Raw genomic sequence first — 22,933 nt, 5'->3', positions numbered from 1 at the left:
GAGCCTCTTGCCTCAGGCAGCACCCAGCGGCTGCCATAGCTGTACATGCGGGGGAACATTTCCATCAGTGTGAAGAGTATTGTGTTGCAGCTCTGTGACACCACATCAGTTAGCATAGCAGAACTTAGCAGCACCAAGGTGGTTTGTGACATGGCTGTACGGGCGAGCTGATGGTGGCACACTGTGCCAGTGGTGAGCAGGAAAATTACAATGGAGGGGCGCATCAGGTCCTACTTTGGGTGCCTGAATTTATTTAGCTGTCTGGTTGAATGGAGAATTTATTTCTACAGTAGTGTGGGGTATTAATTTACGGGTGGGATGTGAGGTCTGAATTAAAATTTTCCTGAGATTTTAAGACACTTTCCTAGGACCTAGAAATACTATAAAATAAATAAATTACATTAACCCACCCTTTAAATCCCCCACTGGTTCTACAGTGATGATATCACGTACATTATTCACATAATTGCTGCAGCTAATCACTGGCCTCCGTGGGCAAGTGCCCTACATGTAAGCATTATTGCTGAGGCTGGTGATTGTCTGCAGCGGTCAACTGAATAATACATGGGAGTTGAAAATCGCAATCCAATGATTAGTGGTGGCCCCTAGCAGTCAGACATTTATCATCTTCTCTGTGGATAGGTGATAAATATTATTTGTGGGAAAAACTCCTTTCAGACATCTAGGTCCCTTCAGGTCAGAAGTGTTAGTCCAGAAATATTAGATCAGGACAATTATATTGGCAGGAGGGGATCTGTGCTGGAATACTAAGGAGACACTTGATGTAGTCACTGTATGGTAGCAATTGAAGCTGAGGTCCTGTGTGCAGATATTTTTCGCTGCTACATGCTGTAAAGGGCCCATTCACACCTGCTTTAGGGCTTTCCATCTCTCTATTCCATTTTTGGAACAAAAAAATTGAATGAAAACAGAATTAAGGCCCAATGTCCATGGGCGGATCTGATTTGTGGAAGATCCACTAATAAAGCAGCCCACTGGGAAGCAAATGAATCAAAGCATCCAGATTTGTTTTACGGAGAACAAATCACAGCATGATCCATTTCAGTGCTGTTCTCGCTTCTATTTTAAAACTCATGGATTCCATGGGAAAGCATGAGTTTTTAAAAAGAAATTCCACTGCGCACGTGCGGCGGTGCACCGGCGCTTCCACACACATCTGCAGTGAAGAAAATAAAGAACCCAGACAGGCACGCAGAAGACCAGGACAGATACGCAGTGTCCTCGGTTGTGAGCAGGGTCGGATTCCGCTGCGGGTTCCGCACGTAAACATCAGGCCTAAATGTTGATTTCAATGGGTTTTTTAAAAAAACGGAATGCTTTGAATTTGCTTCCGTCCATTATGCTTCCATTTTTATGATAGAACATATAGCACAGTCTGTATTGCTGTTTATTCTGTTAAAGAACATAAACATAATTGAACGAAAGCAAACAGAAAGCATTACGTCTTTTTGTAAACCCACTGAAATCGATGGGGATATAAATGGAAACGTTTCATTCAATTTTTCCTTTCCATAAAGGGAACAGAATCGTAACGCAGGTGTGAAAGAGTCCTCAGGGGGACTATAAAGGAGCCAACAAGAAAAATATGATATATCTAGTCACATTATAGAATACCTTTTACATTTTTCTGTAGTTTGGGTAATTACCTTTTCTCTAGTGCTGGTGCGCCCACTTGTGACGACTTTGCACTGTGCCCTAAAAATAATTGAAAATCATGTATTACAGTCCAGTTTAGTGTAGTACATTGTTAAAGTTCAGCTTCTAAAAGTCAAACCAGGAATTGTGTTTTGTTACTAATCTTCAAAGGAAATAAATGCTATGGTAAAAAAATGTATAGTAAATATATGAAATATATAGACACTTTTACCTTTATGTGGCTGTTGTTATTTCCTTCATTTATTTCTTGGACATTACGACTACTGTACACCACAGAGTTAACATTCCTCAATTTGTCCAATTACATATATTCTTAACATAAGAGAGATTAAGATCAGCTTAAAATAAACGTTTGCTTGTAAACCTTGTACAGAAGCTATGGATATCACGCTTAGCAATTTGTCTTTTTTACAGAACACCTGAAAGCTCCAGCAGCTAAGGACAAGGCTCCAAAAATAATCAAAGGTAATACGACATGCTTTTTAGAATTTGGTAGTTTTTATACATAAGTGTGTTATTATAGCTAGCCTGACAGCACCACCTATTGGTCTTCACTAGGATGAACTGTAAGGAATAGAAGGTACGTACACCAGAGTACACGCCAAGGATCTAGGGTTGTACTGTACTGTCCCTGAGTCACTTAACAATACTTGCCTTGTGGTGTTCTCAGGGGCAAGTTTATCCATAATGTGACAAGGACATGGATTGCTGCTATGTAAACATCTTCGTAAATGCAGTAGGACTCCTTATTAATACTTCTATTGTTTCTCTATTATTAAAATATCACACAAGATCCCAAAGATACAAGATCTGCGCAAGGTTGAACATGTCATACACGTGCTTAGCATTTTAAAAGATAAATTTGTATCCTTCGACCTTACTAAAAATATTAAACACCTGAGACTAGCAAGTCATTGCCGGAAGAGACCCCTGCGATGCCTCTTCTGAAGACAAGACACAGAAATATCTCAGGTGTTGTAAGAGTTACAGAAGAAAGACATAACATTCAAGCTTCAAAATTTAAAGGTCTTTAAATCTCCCTTTCTATTTTTTAACCAAACCCCTTGACACTCTTTACTGCCTCCCAGTTCAGTCTACCATAGATGCAGCCAAGGCTCTATTCACACCACATTAGGGGTGTACACCTCATTTCAAACCGTAAGATTTGTCTTGTGTCTAGTCTTAAAAGAAAAAAAAAATGCTCTGGTAAAAATAAATACCAGTAAATACATAAAAATGTATATATATATATATATATATATATTGAGAGTTAATGTTCTTCAGTTCCCCCAAAAATATAATACAAAATCTTGTCATGTATATGCTGAACATATCTATAATGTCCTTTTAGCATTTATCTGATTAGTATCTAACGGCCATATTTGTTTCTTTACTATGGGAGCCAATAGCAAAATGAACAACATATGTTTTGAGGATTCTGCCATTGTACTTGCACATGCTCTCAACATGTTCCACACAACCCAGACGTTGTTCTACAGATGAAACACAATCACTTTTGCAGAATGCAAATTTTGACCAAAACTGTCCAGCTCCTTTAAGTTCAGCTGTAATATTTAATGGTACTGCTCTGATGTTAGTCAGTCTCAGCCAGCAGACCAATCTGTGTACCTATTCAGCAAGCCAATTAGAGTGCTACAAGGCTTCTTTACCTTCCAGTCCTGGTCAGTTATTATTGCGTAGTCCTGATATATGTGTGTGTTCCACTTTCTGTTCTCCTTTTTTGTATAGATTATGTATATCCTGTTCTGACTCTGGCTTACCTGTTCTAATTATCCTGTGCCTGACTTGATTCCGCTCCTCTTTGTCCTGTACTTCTGATCTGTTCTGACTTCTGGATTTGACCCAACTCTGTACCTGACTCTGATATATTGTATTATCCTTAGGCTTTGATGTTCCCTGACTTTCTGGTATCAACCCCTGGCCTGTTTGATCTTGTTGCATGTTTGATCCACCAATCAGCAACAACTTTGGTTACATATTGTTGGGATTCCCAACAGTGAGGACCAGATCACTTAACAGGGTGTTAAAGGGTGAAGACCTGTGGTCCCTGGATGCTGTTACCTAGAGTAGCAAGTGAAAAGCCTGGTTGTGGATATACTCTTACCGGACAGGCTATTTCTTTCTTGACAGTAATGTCGCAGTCTGGACAATGCTTCATTAGAAAGTAGATAAATCAGCTGAAAAGTTCTTTTGACCTAGAGGGTTTAGTGACATTTAGAGGGTTTAGTGACCCCTGTAGACATTAGCGTTTATCCCCAAAGCAACAGATAGCAGGAAATGTGCACCTACTCTTTATACAACTATAACTCCCTATATAGTAAAGGTCAACACAATCTGTGGAGGTGCCTAAGATAGTGGACCTCAAGTGAAAGATTCTTGTCATCTCTGACTTGGATTCCATTATTCCCCTAAACCCTGAAACGATTTGTACTATCACCTGATCAATATATGGATATCTTGTTCTCTTCTGGATATACAACTTTTATTAGCTCTCCCTGCAACTTTCTTCAAATCTGGGTTAGAAGTAGAAATGGAGAAATAACAGCAGCTTATTGAAAATGCTATTTAAGAAGTTTATCTCTTCCTGCTGCCATCTCCTCAGATCATTCCTGTTCCATTTACTTTTTTGACATATATTGCTCAGCAAACATTGAATTCTGAACGCAACTCAGAGAAATGTCCTAGAGAGTATGTCATAACAAGATAACCCTGCCATCTCCAAATGACGCAACTCCTGGAGATTCAGTGAGTGCCGAATTTCTACTTAGCCCTACAACATCATCTAAAAAAGGCGGTTTTAACAAGCGTTCAACACAAATTGAAATCATAGAATATTTCCACATTGATTTTCCACATGCTTTATCAGCTGAAACACATTTGGGATTTTATTAAAGTCTCTTCTTCAAGCTTTTGGATATAGAAGACATTCAATTTCCATGTGTCATACCTGTTTCCTTTTTTTTTCATCAAATTTTGTGACTTGCTCATTTTCTTCGCCAATTTTTGTCAGAACTGAGGTAATATGGGATGCTATTTTCAGTTTCTAAGATGATATATAAAATGAGCAATTTCAGAATGAAGCGTGAAGTACTTACGCGAAAGGTTAGAAACCTTCTATTATACACTTCATACATTCAGAATGTAGATTTCATACTTTGAAATGCAAGTAAAATATGCAGTTTAATGAATGTGAATTGTTAATATATATATATATATATATATATATATATATATATATTTTTTTTTTTTTTTTTTTTTTTTTTAATTAGGACAGTTTCACATTAAAATTCCGGATGGATTTATTTAACTTTTCGACTGTTTAGAGAAATAGATTAGACTATGATTTGCACTCATTCTGTGGTATATTGTAGGGTATATTCTGCTCCACTGAAATTGCTGTACTGTGTGACATTGTATTTTTCCTGTTATCTCCATTGCTAACTAACAACTGAGAATGGTTTAGTTAATGTTTCTGATAATAGATCCTCCATTTCATAGTAAAGAATGACAGAATTAATTCACCTATGATTCTTCTAAATTTGCCTTAAGAAAATCTCAAACCTGACATAATCTACAGTATTTACCCAATGCATGCTGAGTGTGTAATGGAGAATTTTGAACCAATTAAGGGAGTAGACTAAGGCCGGCTTCACATGATTGGATTCCTATTGCAGAATGTTCGCACAGAGGTATGTACATTTGCTTTTTCCTTCACACTCGCAGATACTAATTGCTTACTCTGCAAGTTGAGGAAAAATCGCAGCATGGTCTATTTAGCTGCTGACTCCGTGCGGACAGCCTTCATTGAAGTCAATGAAGGCCGTCCGACACGTAGTCCACCCGTGATTAATAATGCGAAATTGCCGCAGGTACCCGCATCAGTGCCTAGCAATGGCGTGGGAAATACAAATATTTGAAAAAAAAAAATCTGTACTGCGCATGACCGACAGCGAGTCTCCACGATTATCCGCAGCACAGATTTTGCAGATTACGAAGGGGCTGCTGGGCGGGAGCACAGATAGATTCCACTGCGGGATCCCGCAAGGTCATGTGCAGCCGGCCTAAACTTGAATCTTGTGATAAAAAGTCCCATTTTCTCATAATACGGTTTATATTGTCTAATTAAATCAGTATTTTTCTCATATTTGCAGCACTATGCTATTGATTAAAGGAGGATAATTAGAGCCCCATGATGGCTGGGTGTCTTCCTTTTATCTCATTTAGTCATTTCTAATATTCCTGTTTATTATCTTTCAGCTAAAGAAGGGAAAGAAGAAAAGAAAGCAGGTGAGTCTAGTGATGGGCTTTCACATCTGTGGACCCTATGGTAGAAAGCATAGCTTATCCAACTATTCAGTCCCAGAAGTTTCTCATCCAGCTTTCTTTTCATTATAACTCACTGGTGATAAATGTAGGTAACAGTTAATAATCTATCACTGATGTATTACTCTTAATTTTCTAGAGCGTATGGAGACAAGACAATCCCTGTATGATCATCTATTGTAATTGCCACTTGTACAACTTCTGAAAACAATAGTGACTAGTTGTTATTGCAGGGAAAGTTGGAGTCAGCCATACATTTCCACTGCAACAACTGTTACAGGGTTAATGTAGTATTACATGGCAAGCATTCAAATAATATTATATGTAACACATGGCTGTGATGAGTTCTACAGAATGGGGGACACTTAGTCTGATCTTGGCTCTGGCTCATAGAAAGGGACTGAAGCAGTATGATATCCATATGCTCATAGACAAGGGTTATCTTATCGACACAATCCTCTTTAAAGACTCATAATTAAATGTAAATTATTTTGTAAGTGTGGAAATAAGGTGTCTTGGGTTTACTTCCAGCTATATTACTTTTGCTGCAGTCATTGGCAAATGCAGTCATTGGCAAATGCAGTCATCCATCTGATTGTCTCACTATATGATACTGGGAATGATAGATAGATAGATAGATAGATAGATAGATAGATAGATAGATAGATAGATAGATAGATAGATAGATAGATAGATAGATACGAGATAGATAGATAGATAGATAGATAGATAGATAGATAGATAGATAGATAGATAGATATGGGATAGATAGATAGATAGATAGATAGATAGATAGATAGATAGATAGAAAGATATATATGAGATAGATAGATATTAGATAGATATGAGATAGATAGATAGATAGATAGATAGATAGATAGATATGAGATAGATAGATAGATAGATAGATAGATAGATAGATAGATAGATAGATAGATATGGGATAGATAGATAGATAGATAGATAGATAGATAGATAGATAGATAGAAAGATATATATGAGATAGATAGATATTAGATAGATATGAGATAGATACATATGGGATAGATAGATAGATAGATAGAAAGATATATATTATATGAGATAGATAGATATTAGATAGATATGAGATAGATAGATAGATAGATAGATAGATAGATAGATAGATATGAGATAGATAGAAAGATATATATGAGATAGATAGAAAGATATATATGAGATAGACAGATATTAGATAGATAGATAGATAGATAGATATGATATAGATAGAAAGATAGATAGGAAGATAGATATGAGATAGATAGATAGAAAGATATATATAAGATAGACAGATATTAGATAGATATGAGATAGATAGATACGAGATAGATAGATAGATAGATAGATAGATAGATAGATAGATAGATAGATAGAAAGATATATATGAGATAGATAGAGAGATATATATGAGATAGACAGATATTAGATCGATCGATAGATAGATAGGAGATAGATAGATATGAGATAGATAGAAAGATAGGAAGATAGATATGAAGATAGATAGATATGAGATAGGATATAGATAGATAGATAAATAGATAGATAGACAGGCGTAACTATAGGGGATGCAGTTGCACCCGGACCCAAGAGCCTTAGGGGCCCATAAGGCCTCTCTTCTCCATATAAGGAGCCCAGTACTATGAATAAAGCATTATAGTTGGGGGTCCTGTTACAGGTTTTGCACTGGAGCCCAGGAGCTTCAAGTTACGTCTCTAGATAGATAGATAGATAGATAGATAGATAGATAGATAGATAGAATGGAAGGATATAACGTTACATTACATGATTTTAAGTGACTCCGTTATTTAACTTTTTTTCATTCCTTTAGCCAAAGATCTGAAGATAATTAAAAGAAAAAGTAAGCAGAGATTGTCTTGCTCTGTCAGCAGCTGCATGTCTGCTTTCTGCTTTTCCCAATAATACATTTTATACAGACAAATGTATCTGAAATAAAATTAACCCTTTGCAATCCAATTTTGGATTCAGGGTTTCCTAGGGGGGCTTTCTCTTTCTGCCATTATACAATGGCGCCATCTGCTTGCTAGAGCTAGTACTACGGTATGTGACATGCTGGAGAGGCCCCCGGCAATAAACTGGCCAGTAATCTACACTAAGAATACCCTGTCAGATGTCTTCCGACATCGGAGCTGTACAGCCTTCAATCAGAATGTCTTTAGACGTCAGACAGTGGATTGGAAAGGGTTAACTGGCTTAAATCAAGTCATTAAGCTGCTCTGGGATCCCACCTATCAAGAGTATGGGGTTTCCTACACCCCAGTTTGCAAGTAGTCCCTTGTCATCTTGGTTTCCATCATGTGGCTGTGCTTTCAATGCATGAGAAGGAAAAAAACAAGGCAGAAACCTAAATTAACCTATTTATTGCTATAAGAGATTGGTCTTTGCTCCTTAAAAAAACATGAGATGTAAAGCACTAGGCTGCATTGACATTTACCGAAATGCTCTAAGTGTTCCTTTCAGTCTGCTTCTTATGTATGAGGATCCCTTTTCTATAAGTAAATGTTCCCACTGCTTCATCCTATAATAGAAAAGACCTTATTTATATGGAGTTAGAAAATAATTGTTTCCCTTGAATTGAGAAAATTGGCTTCTACCTCATTGTTTTTTGCTTTTTTCTGCCTTCCTCTGGATCAACATTGGGGGGTAATAGACTGAACTGGATGGACATGTGTCTTTATTCGGCCTTACATACTATGTTACTGTGTTACTATTTGTAAAGAGGATGGGTAAAACAAAACACAACCCCTTTGACAGAAGACCCCAGCACACAGTGCACTGAGAGTGCCTCAGACAGGGGGCTTTCACAAGGGTGGCATTATTCAGCAAGGACGCTTCGCAAGATGCAGCTTAAGCTGCCAATGTGGAATTCCACATCAAAATCCACAGGGCTGACTGCGGATTTTGATGTGGAATTGCAGGCCGATTTTAGCTATTTTTAATTCTGCCCTGTGAATTTTGGTGCAATAGGTTGCCATGTGTCGCAGTACAAACTGCGAGCTGATTCTGCCCATGTGAAAGCACCCATAGTCTGGTAAGTGACTCACATTAAAAGGTGTAGCCTATTTAGCATCATCACCACAGTATTATCTTTAGTTACTGGTGATATATTGACATTTTCATTTGGTCTCTTGCAGCATTATGGATTAAAAGGGTTAAATGTCACAAGATATTGAGTACTATACTCCAGATACAGTATAGAAGGCAAATAAAGGTTATTTTAAAGCGGTTGTCTCCAAATCCTGGTCCTGCCCTCCCAGCGAATAGCTGATTCTGCCAGGGCATCCCACCCATGTAATACAGGGACAGATCAAGTCTGCTAAACTGGAGTGACTTGTACATACACTATAATTTAGGTCATGACTTTGATGGATGTAAGACAGCACACATGCATTTACAAGGGATTTATGACATATCGCCAATAATTACCTCTTTCACCGATATAAATTTGATGGGGAAAAAACATTAATATTTGCACCCATTTCATGCTATTTAATTAACTCAATAGGGGGAATTCACTTATGGCATCGTTTTATATGTCAGTCTAAGTAAAAATCCCTGGGGTCAAGTGGGGCAAGCGTATTACGAGTGAAATAAATGTAAACCAGCTATAATATGGAATATATTTCAGCTATGGGTTCTGGCATAAATTACAATGAATCTGACTGGTCACGGATCATGGCCCTTTAATCAAGTCCTGCTCAATTTTTTTTTTAAAGTGGTGTAAAAATGTTAAACATTTTTGCACAAAATAGAAAACTGGCACAAACACAATGATAAATATCCCCTACACTCTCAATATTGTTTTTAACCTAACGGAAATCAGAACAATTACTGTTGGTTCATTCCTTCAACTATAAAGAATCCACATCTAAGTAGCAAAGATGTGCACATATAAAAAGCAAGACTGCCATCTACTGGCCAGAATATATACTGCAATTAACATTATAGTTAATCTCTGCAGCACTCAGTAATTCCCTTTATTTCTTGAATTGGAAATATTCTGGTATTAGTGCGGGGTAACTGCATATTCACACTTTATGGTCAAATGGCGGTTTATTGCTGCAATACCTTAAAAAAAACTTGGCAAAGTGCTGTTTTTTGTTTGTTTTTGCAGAACTATGGCATATTTAATTTTGCAACATTTTGTACATGCATACAAAATCCAAAGCACTGTGTATGTCAAGTTTGCAATGTTTTCTATAGACATCAAAGTAACATTTGGCTTTAAACATTAAAAAAGCTAATTAAAACACACTGAAATGCTGTGCGTAAATCCTGCTTGAGGCCAGTTTCACACAAGGGTATTAAGAGCGCTTCTATGCGGGTGTAATACGAACGAGTCGACAGGGCCAAATTAATGTTGTTGAAGATATGTAGAAGTTAATTTATTGAGACACTTAACTAACTTGGGGTCCTCCACCAGCTCTGAAAAGCATACTTGTATTTTGCTCTATAAAAACACCATTAACTATGTAGCTGCTGTTGAACTTTTCTTCTTCCTTCAGCATCACTTTTACCAGGTAGGGACATATTTACATCAGTATCAGAGGCTCCATAGAACCAGCACAAAATGGTAGACAAAATAGTGCAGCATATGATTAAGGGCCACATGCTTGCCTGAAACATGTAAGGCGGCACATGCCCTTTGTTTCTCCATGTCTGTCTGGGTCATTAATAAAGACTGAAAGCTTTGTTTTAACCCAATGCTGCGCTTTCTCCATTTTCCTGTGCATCAGCTGTGGTTTCGAGCTAATCCATGCATGGGAGCGAGTACAGAGGAGCCTTGTCTCTAGGGTTTCTCTTTCTTTTTTTATTGTGTATTACTAATTACTACCTCCAGTTTTGAAGGGAACCAGGATCATGCTGCTTGAACAATGGTGTGTGCAATGCGCCTAGATCACATAGAGTGATAGCACTATACAAGCAGGGAGAGGCACTGTCTCACTAGGCAGTCTGAGTGGGGAGAGGTGCAGCGCTGCCCCGGGGACTCAAAACTCCATTTGGACAGCATCTGCATAATACGTTCAATCTGAAAGGCCACAGCTTTTCAATATAGGGGCTCCTGAACACAGAGAATAGAACCCAGTGATTTCAATGGGTTCATTCCCATAAGCCCGTTCACGCATGTGCAAAAAATAGGACCTGCTCTATTTTCCTGCATTTTGCGCAGCCATGGCCCCATAGAAGTCTATGGGAGGTGCGCAAATACGAAGGGGAAGACTGAAGCATTGTGCAAAATGCAAGAAAAAGAAGACAGCTGGACCTCATTAGGCTTTAATAGCAATCAATTCCATGGAAAACATCGTTCATGCACAAATACCCTGTTCTGCAGTGAGCGTATTTGTGTATATGCTCATCTGGAGGAGACTTACATGAGAATAATGTACGTCTCCCAGGTTTATTTGCGCCTGAAATGCCATGAAACCGCAACCACGTGTGAAGGAACCCATTGAAGTCAATAGGTTCTATTTGCTACACATTGCAGGTGCAGATTTTGCAGGCGAAAATAAGCACGCAAATGTGCCCGTATGTGGCCACCCCAGACTTCGGTACTTATCCTTTTTACAGAACAGCACTCTCTGCAGACACTTCTTTCCCCTCTGTCCCACCTATAGAACCAAATAGTATTGGTCAAGAGTAAAAGAAAGTGGGGCTGTAGTTTAGGGGCTTAATGCTTGTGATTTCACCTCTGTCCTTTTTCCTGGAAACATATGAATAAACTGACTATTACTTATATCATGGTGCTATGCTCTAAGGTCCCTTGTACTAAGATGCCAGCTGCCTGTGCTTCCTGTAGTGTGCCAGCAGCTGTTGATGGCCCTGTAATAAGGTGCCAGCCACAGATACTGTCCATTTTGGGGCACTGGCCGCTGATGCACAGGTGGTTCAGGAACTATTCATAACCTACTATAATAATGGGTGTACATAGACCTCATAGGGTCCAATAGCAAAACACAGACTTGCAGCCTCGTAGCCCTGTAGCCATAGCCTTAATTTGTAGCTGTAGATTTATATCATTTATGAAAAGCGGACTTATTCTGTCATTTATAAGCCAATGAAAATGTCTGAACAAATGTACAGAAGTATACAACGTATGTAGTGGCCTTGGGTCATCTGCTAAAATATCCATAATGACTCTTTCTCATATGTTGCCTGTCAGATCTATTTAATTTATGTACAGGTATAGCAGAGTTTGCCAGAACAGCAGAGCTGAGCTTGCTATTTAACACTGTTTATTGAGATATCATAACGTGTTATCCTAAATATCATGATGCAAAAAAGTCCCATAAAAAGTACACTGTGCTGCACCTGATACAGGGTGGTCCGAAAGTATTTAGAAATTCAAATAAATAGAAAATGGTGGTTGGAAATGCCATCCTGCATGTGGCATGTTGTGAAAAGGAAGGACGCAAATATGTTAGAGGCGGTGTCCAACACAGCGGCCATTTTGAAAGCTGCCATCTTGGAACCAATTTGATATTTTTAAATAGGAAGGCATGCATGTGACATATGTATCTGATAGAGAATTCGATGAGGAATCTAAACATGTGTACCTTTATTCCTGCCAAAGCTATTGACAGTTTTCAATGATATGGAACACAACAGCAGTCCACAACAGGATATGCTCGATGTGCTCCTCATTGTTTCGAATCATCAAGGTAATCCTCTTCTCCCGTACACTGAGAGCAACACCTTAGCAGAAATGCTTGCATGTGCATCCAGGATCTGCTGGATGTTCACTGTGTAAACCCTGGACTTAACATTACCCCACATGTAAAAGTCCAAAGGAGTGCGTGGGGGCTTCTCCACTGGGTCACAATGCCCAATCCACTTTCCCAGAAGCTACTGATCTAAAAACTCATGGACATCATGTCCACAATGTGTGGTGACACCATCCTGCTGGAAGAACCCTGCGGATGTGCCATCTTCGTTACACAGTAATGGGAACACCTCATCACTTAACTATTGCAGATACTTGGCAGCAGTAAGGTTACCATTAGAGATGAGCAAGCATACTCGCTAAGGGGAATTACTCGAGCGAGCATTGTCCTTAGCGAGTACCTGACTGCTCAGAAGTAAAGATTCGGGTGCCAGCGCGGGTGAGTGGTGAGTTGCGGGAGAGAGCAGGGGGAGAGAGGGAGAGATCTCCCTTCTGTTCCCCCCTCCCCCCCCCCCCCCCGCTGTCCCCCGCCGGCACCCGAATCTTTTCTTCCAAGTGAGCAGGTACTCGCTAAGGACAATGCTCGCTCGAGTAATTCCCCTTAGCGAGTATGCTCGCTCATCTCTAGTTACCATCAATGAAGAATGGGCCCACTGTCTTCATACCCCACACACCGCACCCCACCATGGCTTTCTGTGTGCCAACCATCTTAGAGGGATCTGTCCAGTGTGGGTTTGTGTTGGACCAGTAGCTAAGTTTTTGTTTGTTCACCTCCCCATTCACATAGAAATTTGTTTAATCACTAAAGAATATTGTCTTTCCGAAACGTGGCTCCTGTTGGAATGGCTATGACACCCATTCTGCAAATTCCACACAACGATCGGGATAGTCGTCATTGAGATAATGCAGCAATTGGATCTTGTATGGATGCCATTTATGTGTAGCCAGTGTTCGCCTGATGGTGGTTCAACTCATCGTGCTCTCCTGTGACAGGCAGCAAATCCTATGATGTAGGCTCTTGCAGGAGGAGGACCGGCGATTATTGTTGCTTTATCTGTGGCAGTCTTGTTATGTTCACTTTTTAGCAGGTCAAACGCAGACCTGTTTGCCGAAATTTGGCAAGAAATGTGTCAATTGCACCATGATGCATGGGTGGTCTGTTAGGGTACTGGTCATGGAAGTCCACGGCAATGACTCAGGTACTGTGAACACCAGAAATCAGCACAAACTCTGTTTTCTTCTCATGTGATAATCTTGCAGTCATATCTGTGTCTGTAACAAAGAGGAAATTGATAATAAGTTTGGCAGGAATAAAGCTACCCAACGTTAAGGGCTCTCTCAGACAAGCAATGCATTGCTTTCTGCTGCGTGCCGACAAATCTCCATACACTACCTTGGCATATATGCATGCATAATATGCGTCAAGATAGAGCATACTGCATCTTTTTTTGCATGCTCATTTCGCATGCTGTGTGTGAGAGGCACCGTTAAAAGTAATGTTAAGTTAGTTACTGAATATCATGCACTCAAAACCGGCGTACATAATATGGGGTAAAAACACACGTGTGATAGAGCTGTTAACCACAGATTTGGATTCCTTATCAAATTCAGACACGTATGTCACATGCATGCACCTCTTTCCATTTGAAAATGTTGACTTGGTTTCATGACAGCGGCTCTCACAATGGTCACCATGTTGGTCACTGACCTCATAGATTTGCCCTGTTCCCTTTAACAGCACGCCACACACAGGATAGCATTCCCAATCATGGTTTTCTATACATGCAGGTGTCTCCATACCTTTGGACCACCCTGTAGTTTGCAAAATAACATAAGAAATAACTGAATTGTGTTTCCTATCCAGAAGACTTCTCTCTCTATATAAGAATTTATGACCTCTTTACTAATATTGAGTTTCATTAGATAAAGGTAAAGTCCCCTGGTGCAAGCACCGAGTCATGACTGACTGTTAGGTGACATGGCATCACATCATGATGTTTTCTTGGCAGACTGTTTTTGCCGGGTGGTTTGTCATTGCCTTTCCCAGTCATCTTTTACCCCCCAGCAAGCTGGGTACTCATTTTACTGACCTCGGAAAGATGGAAGGATGAGACAACCTTGAGCCGGCTACCTGAACCATGCAGGGATTGAACCTGAAACCCTCAGGTCGTGAGCGAGAGCTCAGGACTTCATTTCTGCTGCCTTAAGACTCTGAACCACATGAGTTTCATTGCTATGGGGAAATTAAACTCTAGCTTGCCCAAAATTGCTTTCTAATCAAGAGGAAACAGATTTGCAATGAAGCTTGTCTGCTATGACAGTGATATTGTGATGATTTTTCTCAAAAAAAAACAAAAAACCCTGAGTGCTTCTTTAATGCTAGTTTGACACATGAAAGCCTCAACTGATCCATAAAACCTATTTGATCCAGGAGAAGAAAGGACAGCATCCTTGAAACAAAATTCAATTTGTCTTAGGACTAGATGTTGTTTTGCCTTTTTCTGGATCATCACTATAGGATAATCTGTGATATTAGATGGACCTATGACTGGTTTTAACTATGTAACAGTTAAATATTTTTATGGGCAATCACAAACTAAGACATAACAATGGTAATATATTAGGCCTCATGCACATGGAGCAAATTGAGCAGCGGATTCCGCGTTTGGCAGCAGGGGTGGGGGGTCCACTGCTCAATGTGCCCATTGATGTGTGTGGAGATTCCTCTCTCCATGCAAACAAGCAGACTGTATTTGCGGCTACACCATACCAAAATAAAATCGCTGCATGTTCTATTTTAGAGCGGAATACGCAGGCACTGCTTCCATTAAAGTCAATGGAAGCTATCCCTGCCGCGGCACTTCTGCAATGGGCATTGCGGAAGCGTCGCGGATCCGCGTCATCACCTAGGTGACAGTGCAGAGAAATCTGTATTGTGCATGTGCCGCCGGCATTCCAGCGGGATATCCGAATGCAGAAGAAAATATTTCTGACAGTTACGCAGGGTTGTAAACAGTGGGCACGGGGGAAATCCGTGCGGAATTTCTCACACAGAATCCGTGCATGCCCGTGTGCATGAGACTTAAAGAGGCTGCACAGAATTAGAAAAACATGGTTTTCTATCTATCTATATCTCATCTCATACAGATGGTTTTTGCTCATGTCTTTAGTGGTATAAAGATGTAAATGAAGCTTCCAATTAGGTCAGTTCCAGAAAAAGCTGGCCTAGAAACTCAGCACATTATTTAATAGTGTATTCAATAAATCATGATCAGAAAATTGAAATAATTATACTTTTGTAATTACTTTGATGAATGGTCTATAGAGATAAAAGAGAATAGTGAAACTTCAGATTAAATTAAGAAGAAAACCATGATGATTTTTTGCTAATGTAAAAAGAAATACTAACAATGATTATACAAATAGGAACATATACTAATATTTTGTTATTTAATTTAGTACTAGATTAATACTTAATAGGATTATTTAGTTTACAGAGCCCAGCTTCATACACTTTGCTGGGGAATTTTGATTTACCGTAATAGACGGGGTCCTCCATTTAGGATTGTTATCTCTTGACCAGAGAGGACTTGGAGGACTTGTCTTTTCCTGTATTACGCAGACAACTTGTTGATAAGAATAGACATTGTGCTATTCTTCATTTACCTTTTGATGGCACCTTCAGTAAGGAGAAGCCCAGTAAACAGACTTCGGGCATTCTAGGGACCAGCAGCATCATGACACTTGATAATACTTTAATAACGCCATTCCAGAATGAGGAATCCTGAGGGCAGCTCCAAAATTGAGTGCAAGAAACCCAACTATTGCTCAGGGCATCTATGGCATCGAGTATAAGGCAACCTTACTATATGGAATAATCAGACAGGGGTTGAATAGCATTGGTCAAAAATAAACAGTTTGCTACAGATAAGATATGGAGATGTGACTCCATAGCCTCCATCAGGTGTGGAGCGATTATAATTAGAGATGAGCGAACACCAAAATGTTCGGGTGTTCGTTATTCGGAACGAACTTCCCGGGATGCTCGAGGGTTCGTTTCGAACAACGAACCCCATTGAAGTCAATGGGCGACCAGAGCATTTTTGTATTTCGCCGATGCTCGCTAAGGTTTTCATGTGTGAAAATCTGGGCAATTCAACAAAGTGATGGGAATGACACAGAAACGGATAGGGCAGGCGAGGGGCTACATGTTGGGCTGCATCTCAAGTTCACAGGTCCCACTATTAAGCCACAATACCGGCAAGAGTGCCCCCCCCCCCCCTCCCAACAACTTTTACTTCTGAAAAGCCCTCATTAGCATGGCATACCTTTGCTAAGCACCACACTAGCTACAACAAAGCACAATCACTGCCTGGATGACACTCCACTGCCATTTCTCCTGGGTTACATGCTGCCCAACACCCCCCCCTCCCCCCCACAGCGCACACCAAAGTGTCCCTGCGCAGCCTTCAGCTGCCCTCATGCCACGCCACACTCATGTCTATTTAGAAGTGCGTCTGCCATGAGGAGGAACCGCAGGCACACACTGCAGAGGGTTGGCACGGCTAGGCAGCGACCCTCTTTAATAGGGGCGGGGCGATAGCCCAGAATGCTGTACAGAAGCAATGAGAAATAGAATCCTGTGCCACCGCCATCAGGAGCTGCACACGTGGGCATAGCAATGGGGAAGCTATGTGCCACACACTATTCATTCTGTCAAGGTGTCTGCATGCCCCAGTCAGACTGGTAATATGCACCTTAACAGTAACCGCGTTGGTGGTAATGTGGTGGTGACTGCGGACCTAGTAGCACGGTTGTATTTTGTTGGTTTTCGGAATGTGGCCAGGATTAAGTGGGCCGTGGCGGGGGGATGGTGGGGGGGCTCTCTTGTAGTGTCGGTAAAGGTGAAATTCTTGGACTGCCACCAGACGAACCAATGCAAAGGCATTTGCCAACAATGTTTTCCCTGTTGGAGGAGGAGGGGGATGTTTTTGAGGCACTACGTGTCCTCTCCACGTGTCCGTGGTTATATGCACCTTAACAGTAACCGCGTTGGTGGTAATGTGGTGGTGACTGCGGACCTAGTAGCACGGTTGTATTTTGTTGGTTTTCGGAATGTGGCCAGGATTAAGTGGGCCGTGGCGGGGGGATGGTGTGGGGGCTCTCTTGTTGTGTCGGTAAAGGTGAAATTCTTGGACTGCCACCAGACGAACCAATGCAAAGGCATTTGCCAACAATGTTTTCCCTGTTGGAGGAGGAGGGGGATGTTTTTGAGGCACTACGTGTCCTCTCCACGTGTCCGTGGTTATATGCACCTTAACAGTAACCGCGTTGGTGGTAATGTGGTGGTGACTGCGGACCTAGTAGCACGGTTGTATTTTGTTGGTTTTCGGAATGTGGCCAGGATTAAGTGGGCCGTGGCGGGGGGATGGTGTGGGGGCTCTCTTGTTGTGTCGGTAAAGGTGAAATTCTTGGACTGCCACCAGACGAACCAATGCAAAGGCATTTGCCAACAATGTTTTCCCTGTTGGAGGAGGAGGGGGATGTTTTTGAGGCACTACGTGTCCTCTCCACGTGTCCGTTCCATGTCAGCAATAGTAGCACTAAAGACAGGCCCCATTAACAATTCTGAAGCAGCAGTATAGCGGGAGCGCAGTCTTCGTTCCATGTAAGCAATAGTAGCACTCAGGACAGGCCCCATTAACAATTCTGAAGCAGCAGTATAGCGGGAGCGCAGTCTTCGTTCCATGTAAGCAATAGTAGCACTCAGGACAGGCCCCATTAACAATTCTGAAGCAGCAGTATAGCGGGAGCGCAGTCTTCGTTCCATGTAAGCAATAGTAGCACTCAGGACAGGCCCCATTAACAATTCTGAAGCAGCAGTATAGCGGGAGCGCAGTCTTCGTTCCATTTCAGTTGCCTTAGTATAGCCAAGGCACAAGTGACATTTATGTAGCTAAAGTGTAGGCCAACCCCACACACCTTTCTGTACCATGAGTGCAGGCGAAGAACATAGAAATTACTATGATTACACTGTAGGTGAGGGCCCAAAAAAATTGGTGTACCAACAGTACTAATGTACCTCAGTAAAAATTGGCCATGCCCAACCAAGATGGCAGGTGAATCGCTTTGGTTAATGTGGCTTAAGTGGTAACTAGGCCTGGAGGCAGCCCAGTGTAACGAAAAATTGGTTCAAGTTAAAGTTCCAACGCTTTTAAGCGCATTGAAACTTATAAAAATTGTTCAGAAAAATTATTTGAGTGAGCCTTGTGGCCCTAAGAAAAATTGCCCGTTCAGCGTGATTACGTGAGGTTTCAGGAGGAGGAGCAGGAGGAGGAGGAGGAGGAATATTAGACACAGATTGATGAAGCAGAAATGTCCCCGTTTTGGATGGTGAGAGAGAACGTAGCTTCCATCCGCGGGTGCAGCCTACGTATTGCTTACGTATCGCTGCTGTCCGCTGGTGGAGAACAGAAGTCTGGCGAAATCCAGCCTTTGTTCATCTTGATGAGTGTTAGCCTGTCGGCACTGTCGGTTGACAAGCGGCTACGCTTATCGGTGATGATTCCCCCAGCCGCACTAAACACCCTCTCCGACAAGACGCTAGCCGCAGGACAAGCAAGCACCTCCAGGGCATACAGCGCTAGTTCAGGCCACGTGTCCAGCTTCGACACCCAGTAGTTGTAGGGGGCAGAGGCGTCACCAAGGATGGTCGTGCGATCCGCTACGTACTCCCTCACCATCCTTTTACAGTGCTCCCGCCGACTCAGCCGTGACTGGGGAGCGGTGACACAGTCTTGGTGGGGAGCCATAAAGCTGGCCAGGCCCTTAAAGACTGTTGCACTGCCTGGGATGTACATCCTGCTCGATCTACGCACATCCCCTGCTACCTTGCCCTCGGTACTGCGCCTTCTGCCACTAGCGCTGTCGGCTGGGAATTTTACCATCAGCTTGTCCGCAAGGGTCCTGTGGTATAGCAACACTCTCGAACCCCTTTCCTCTTCGGGAATCAGAGTGGGCAGGTTCTCCTTATACCGTGGATCGAGCAGTGTGTACACCCAGTAATCCGTCGTGGCCAGAATGCGTGCAACGCGAGGGTCACGAGAAAGGCATCCTAACATGAAGTCAGCCATGTGTGCCAGGGTACCTGTACGCAACACATGGCTGTCGTCACTAGGAAGATCACTTTCAGGATCCTCCTCCTCCTCCTCCTCCTCCTCAGGCCATACACGCTGAAAGGATGACAGGCAATCAGCCGGTGTACCGTCAGCAGCGGCCCAAGCTGTCTCTTCCCCCTCCTCCTCATCCTCCTCATGCTCCTCCTCCTCCTCCTGTACGCGCTGAGAAATAGACAGGAGGGTGCCCTGACTATCCAGCGGCATACTGTCTTCCCCCGCCCCCGTTTCCGAGCGCAAAGCAGCTGCCTTTATGGTTTGCAGGGAATTTCTCAAGATGCATAGCAGAGGAATGGTGACGCTAATGATTGTAGCATCGGCGCTCACCACCTGGGTAGACTCCTCAAAATTACCAAGGACATGGCAGATGTCTGCCAACCAGGCCCACTCTTCTGAAAGGAATTGAGGAGGCTGACTCCCACTGCGCCGCCCATGTTGGAGTTGGTATTCGACTATAGCTCTACGTTGTTCATAGAGCCTGGCCAACATGTGGAGCGTAGAGTTCCACCGTGTGGGCACGTCACACAGCAGTCGGTGCACTGGCAGCTTAAAGTGATGTTGCAGGGTGCGCAGGGTGGCAGCGTCCGTGTGGGACTTGCGGAAATGTGCGCAGAGCCGGCGCGCCTTTACGAGCAGGTCTGACAAGCGTGGGTAGCTTTTCAGAAACCGCTGAACCACCAAATTAAAGACGTGGGCCAGGCATGGCACGTGCGTGAGGCTGCCGAGCTGCAGAGCCGCCACCAGGTTACGGCCGTTGTCACACACGACCATGCCCGGTTGGAGGCTCAGCAGCGCAAGCCAGCGGTCGGTCTGCTGTGTCAGACCCTGCAGCAGTTCGTGGGCCGTGTGCCTCTTATCGCCTAAGCTGAGTAGTTTCAGCACGGCCTGCTGACGCTTGCCCACCGCTGTGCTGCCACACCGCGCGACACCGACTGCTGGCGACATGCTGCTGCTAACACATCTTGATTGCGAGACAGAGGAGGAGGAGGAGGAGGAGGGTGCTTTAGTGGAGGAAGCATACACCTCCGCAGATACCAGCACCGAGCTGGGGCCCGCAATTCTGGGGGTGGGTAGGACGTGAGCGGTCCCAGGCTCTGACTCTGTCCCAGCCTCCACTAAATTCACCCAATGTGCCGTCAGGGAGATGTAGTGGCCCTGCCCGCCTGTGCTTGTCCACGTGTCCGTAGTTAAGTGGACCGTGGCAGTAACCGCATTGGTGAGGGCGCGCACAATGTTGCGGGAGACGTGGTCGTGCAGGGCTGGGACGGCACATCGGGAAAAGTAGTGGCGACTGGGAACTGAGTAGCGCGGGGCCGCCGCCTCCATGATACTTTTGAAGGACTCAGTTTCCACAACCCTATACGGCAGCATCTCAAGGCTGATGAATTTTGCTATGCGGACGGTTAACGTTTGAGCGTGCGGGTGCGTGGCGGCGTACTTGCGCTTGCGCTCGAACACTTGCGCAAGCGACGACTGAACGGTGCGCTGAACTAAACTGCTGGATGGGGCCGAGGACAGCGGAGATGAGGGTGTGGGTGCAGGCCATGAGGCGGTAGTGCCTGTGTCCTGAGAGGGGGGTTGCATCTCAGTGGCAGGTTGGGGCACAGGGGGAGAGGCAGGGGTGCAAACCGGAGGCGGTGAACGGCCTTCGTCCCACCTTGTGGGGTGCTTGGCCATCATATGTCTGCGCATGGTGGTGGTGGTGAGGCTGTTGGTGTTGGCTCCCCGGCTGAGCTTTGCGCAACAAAGGTTGCACACCACTGTTCGTCGGTCGTCAGGCGTCTCTGTGAAAAACTGCCAGACCTTAGAGCACCTCGGCCTCTGCAGGGTGGCATGGCGCGAGGGGGCGCTTTGGGAAACACTTGGTGGATTATTCGGTCTGGCCCTGCCTCTACCCCTGGCCACCGCACTGCCTCTTGCAACCTGCCCTGCTGATGCCCTTGACTCCCCCTCTGAAGACCTGTCCTCCTGAGTAAGCGTTGCACACCAGGTGGGGTCAGTCACCTCATCGTCCTGCTGCTCTTCCTCCGAATCCTCTGTGCGCTGCTCCCTCGGACTTACTGCCCTTACTACTACCTCACTGCAAGACAACTGTGTCTGATCGTCATCATCCTCCTCACCCACAGAAATTTGTTGAGACAGTTGGCGGAAGTCCCCAGCCTCTTCCCCCGGACCCCGGGAACTTTCGAATGGTTGGGCATCAGTGACGATAAACTCCTCTGGTGGGAGAGGAACCGCTGCTGCCCAATCTAAGCAGGGGCCCGAGAACAGTTCCTGGGAGTGTTCCCGCTCCTGAGCAGGTGTTATTGTAGTGGAGTGAGGAGGCTGGGAGGAAGGAGGAGCAGCAGACAGAGGATTCGGATTGGCAGCAGTGGACGGCGCAGAACTGCGGGTAGACGATAGGTTGTTTGAAGCACTTTCTGCCATCCAGGACAGGACCTGCTCACACTGCTCATTTTCTAATAACCGTCTCCCGCGTGGACCCATTAATTGGGCGATGAATGTGGGGACGCCAGAAACGTGCCTCTCTCCTAATCGCGCAGCAGTCGGCTGCGACACACCGGGATCAGGAGCTCGGGCTGTGCCCACACCCTGACTTGGCCCTCCGCGTCCTCGGCCGCGTCCACGTCCTCTAGGCCTACCCCTACCCCTCAGCATGCTGTATTACCAGTGATTTGATTTCACAGGCAGGAAATAAATTGGCGCAAGACTGCAGGCCAAATATAATTTTTGCCCTTTTTGGAAAACGAAAGGCCCCACTGCCTCTAGTGAATGAATTATCTAAGTTTAATAACTGTGCTGTGTCCCTGCTAATGTGTCACAGAACGTGAAGGTAGCAGAGTTATTATAACTCTTGGAGAGCAGGTATTTTTTTCCCAATTAAGGAAAGCAAATGGCGAAGCCAGCAGTAAAGCGTAGCTGGGTGCGTCTGATTTAGCAATGTTGTTCACGCAGCTCACACGTGTCCACCGCCCTTAGGACGGACAGAGGCTGGACAAATAGATTTGTTTTCAGTTTTTTTCCACCAAAAGGCAGCACT

At 43.5% G+C, this 22,933-nt stretch overlaps 1 protein-coding gene across 26 annotated transcripts in view; it reads left to right on the top strand.

Annotated features, from left to right (window-relative positions):
- Positions 1–22,933, top strand: part of TRDN (triadin) — a 630,780-nt gene that overhangs the window by 290,731 nt on the left and 317,116 nt on the right. For 23 of the 26 annotated variants that reach the window (XR_010793132.1, XM_066606567.1, XM_066606610.1 and 20 more), the window contains 3 exons: positions 2,092–2,142; positions 5,956–5,985; positions 7,868–7,897. Coding sequence is in view for 25 of the 26 variants with exons in the window: in XM_066606567.1 (XP_066462664.1) it covers positions 2,092–2,142; positions 5,956–5,985; positions 7,868–7,897 (111 nt within the window). In the remaining variant the exon portion in view is untranslated. The remainder of the gene's footprint in view (positions 1–2,091; positions 2,143–5,955; positions 5,986–7,867; positions 7,898–22,933) is intronic. The other 3 variants (XM_066606656.1, XM_066606619.1, XM_066606549.1) reach the window with 1 other exon arrangement.

This window comes from Eleutherodactylus coqui, chromosome 1, assembly GCF_035609145.1.
Source record: "Eleutherodactylus coqui strain aEleCoq1 chromosome 1, aEleCoq1.hap1, whole genome shotgun sequence".
Lineage (NCBI taxonomy): Eukaryota > Metazoa > Chordata > Amphibia > Anura > Eleutherodactylidae > Eleutherodactylus > Eleutherodactylus coqui.
Note: the sequence above shows the minus strand (reverse complement) of the source record. Positions and strands in the feature narration are given on the sequence as shown.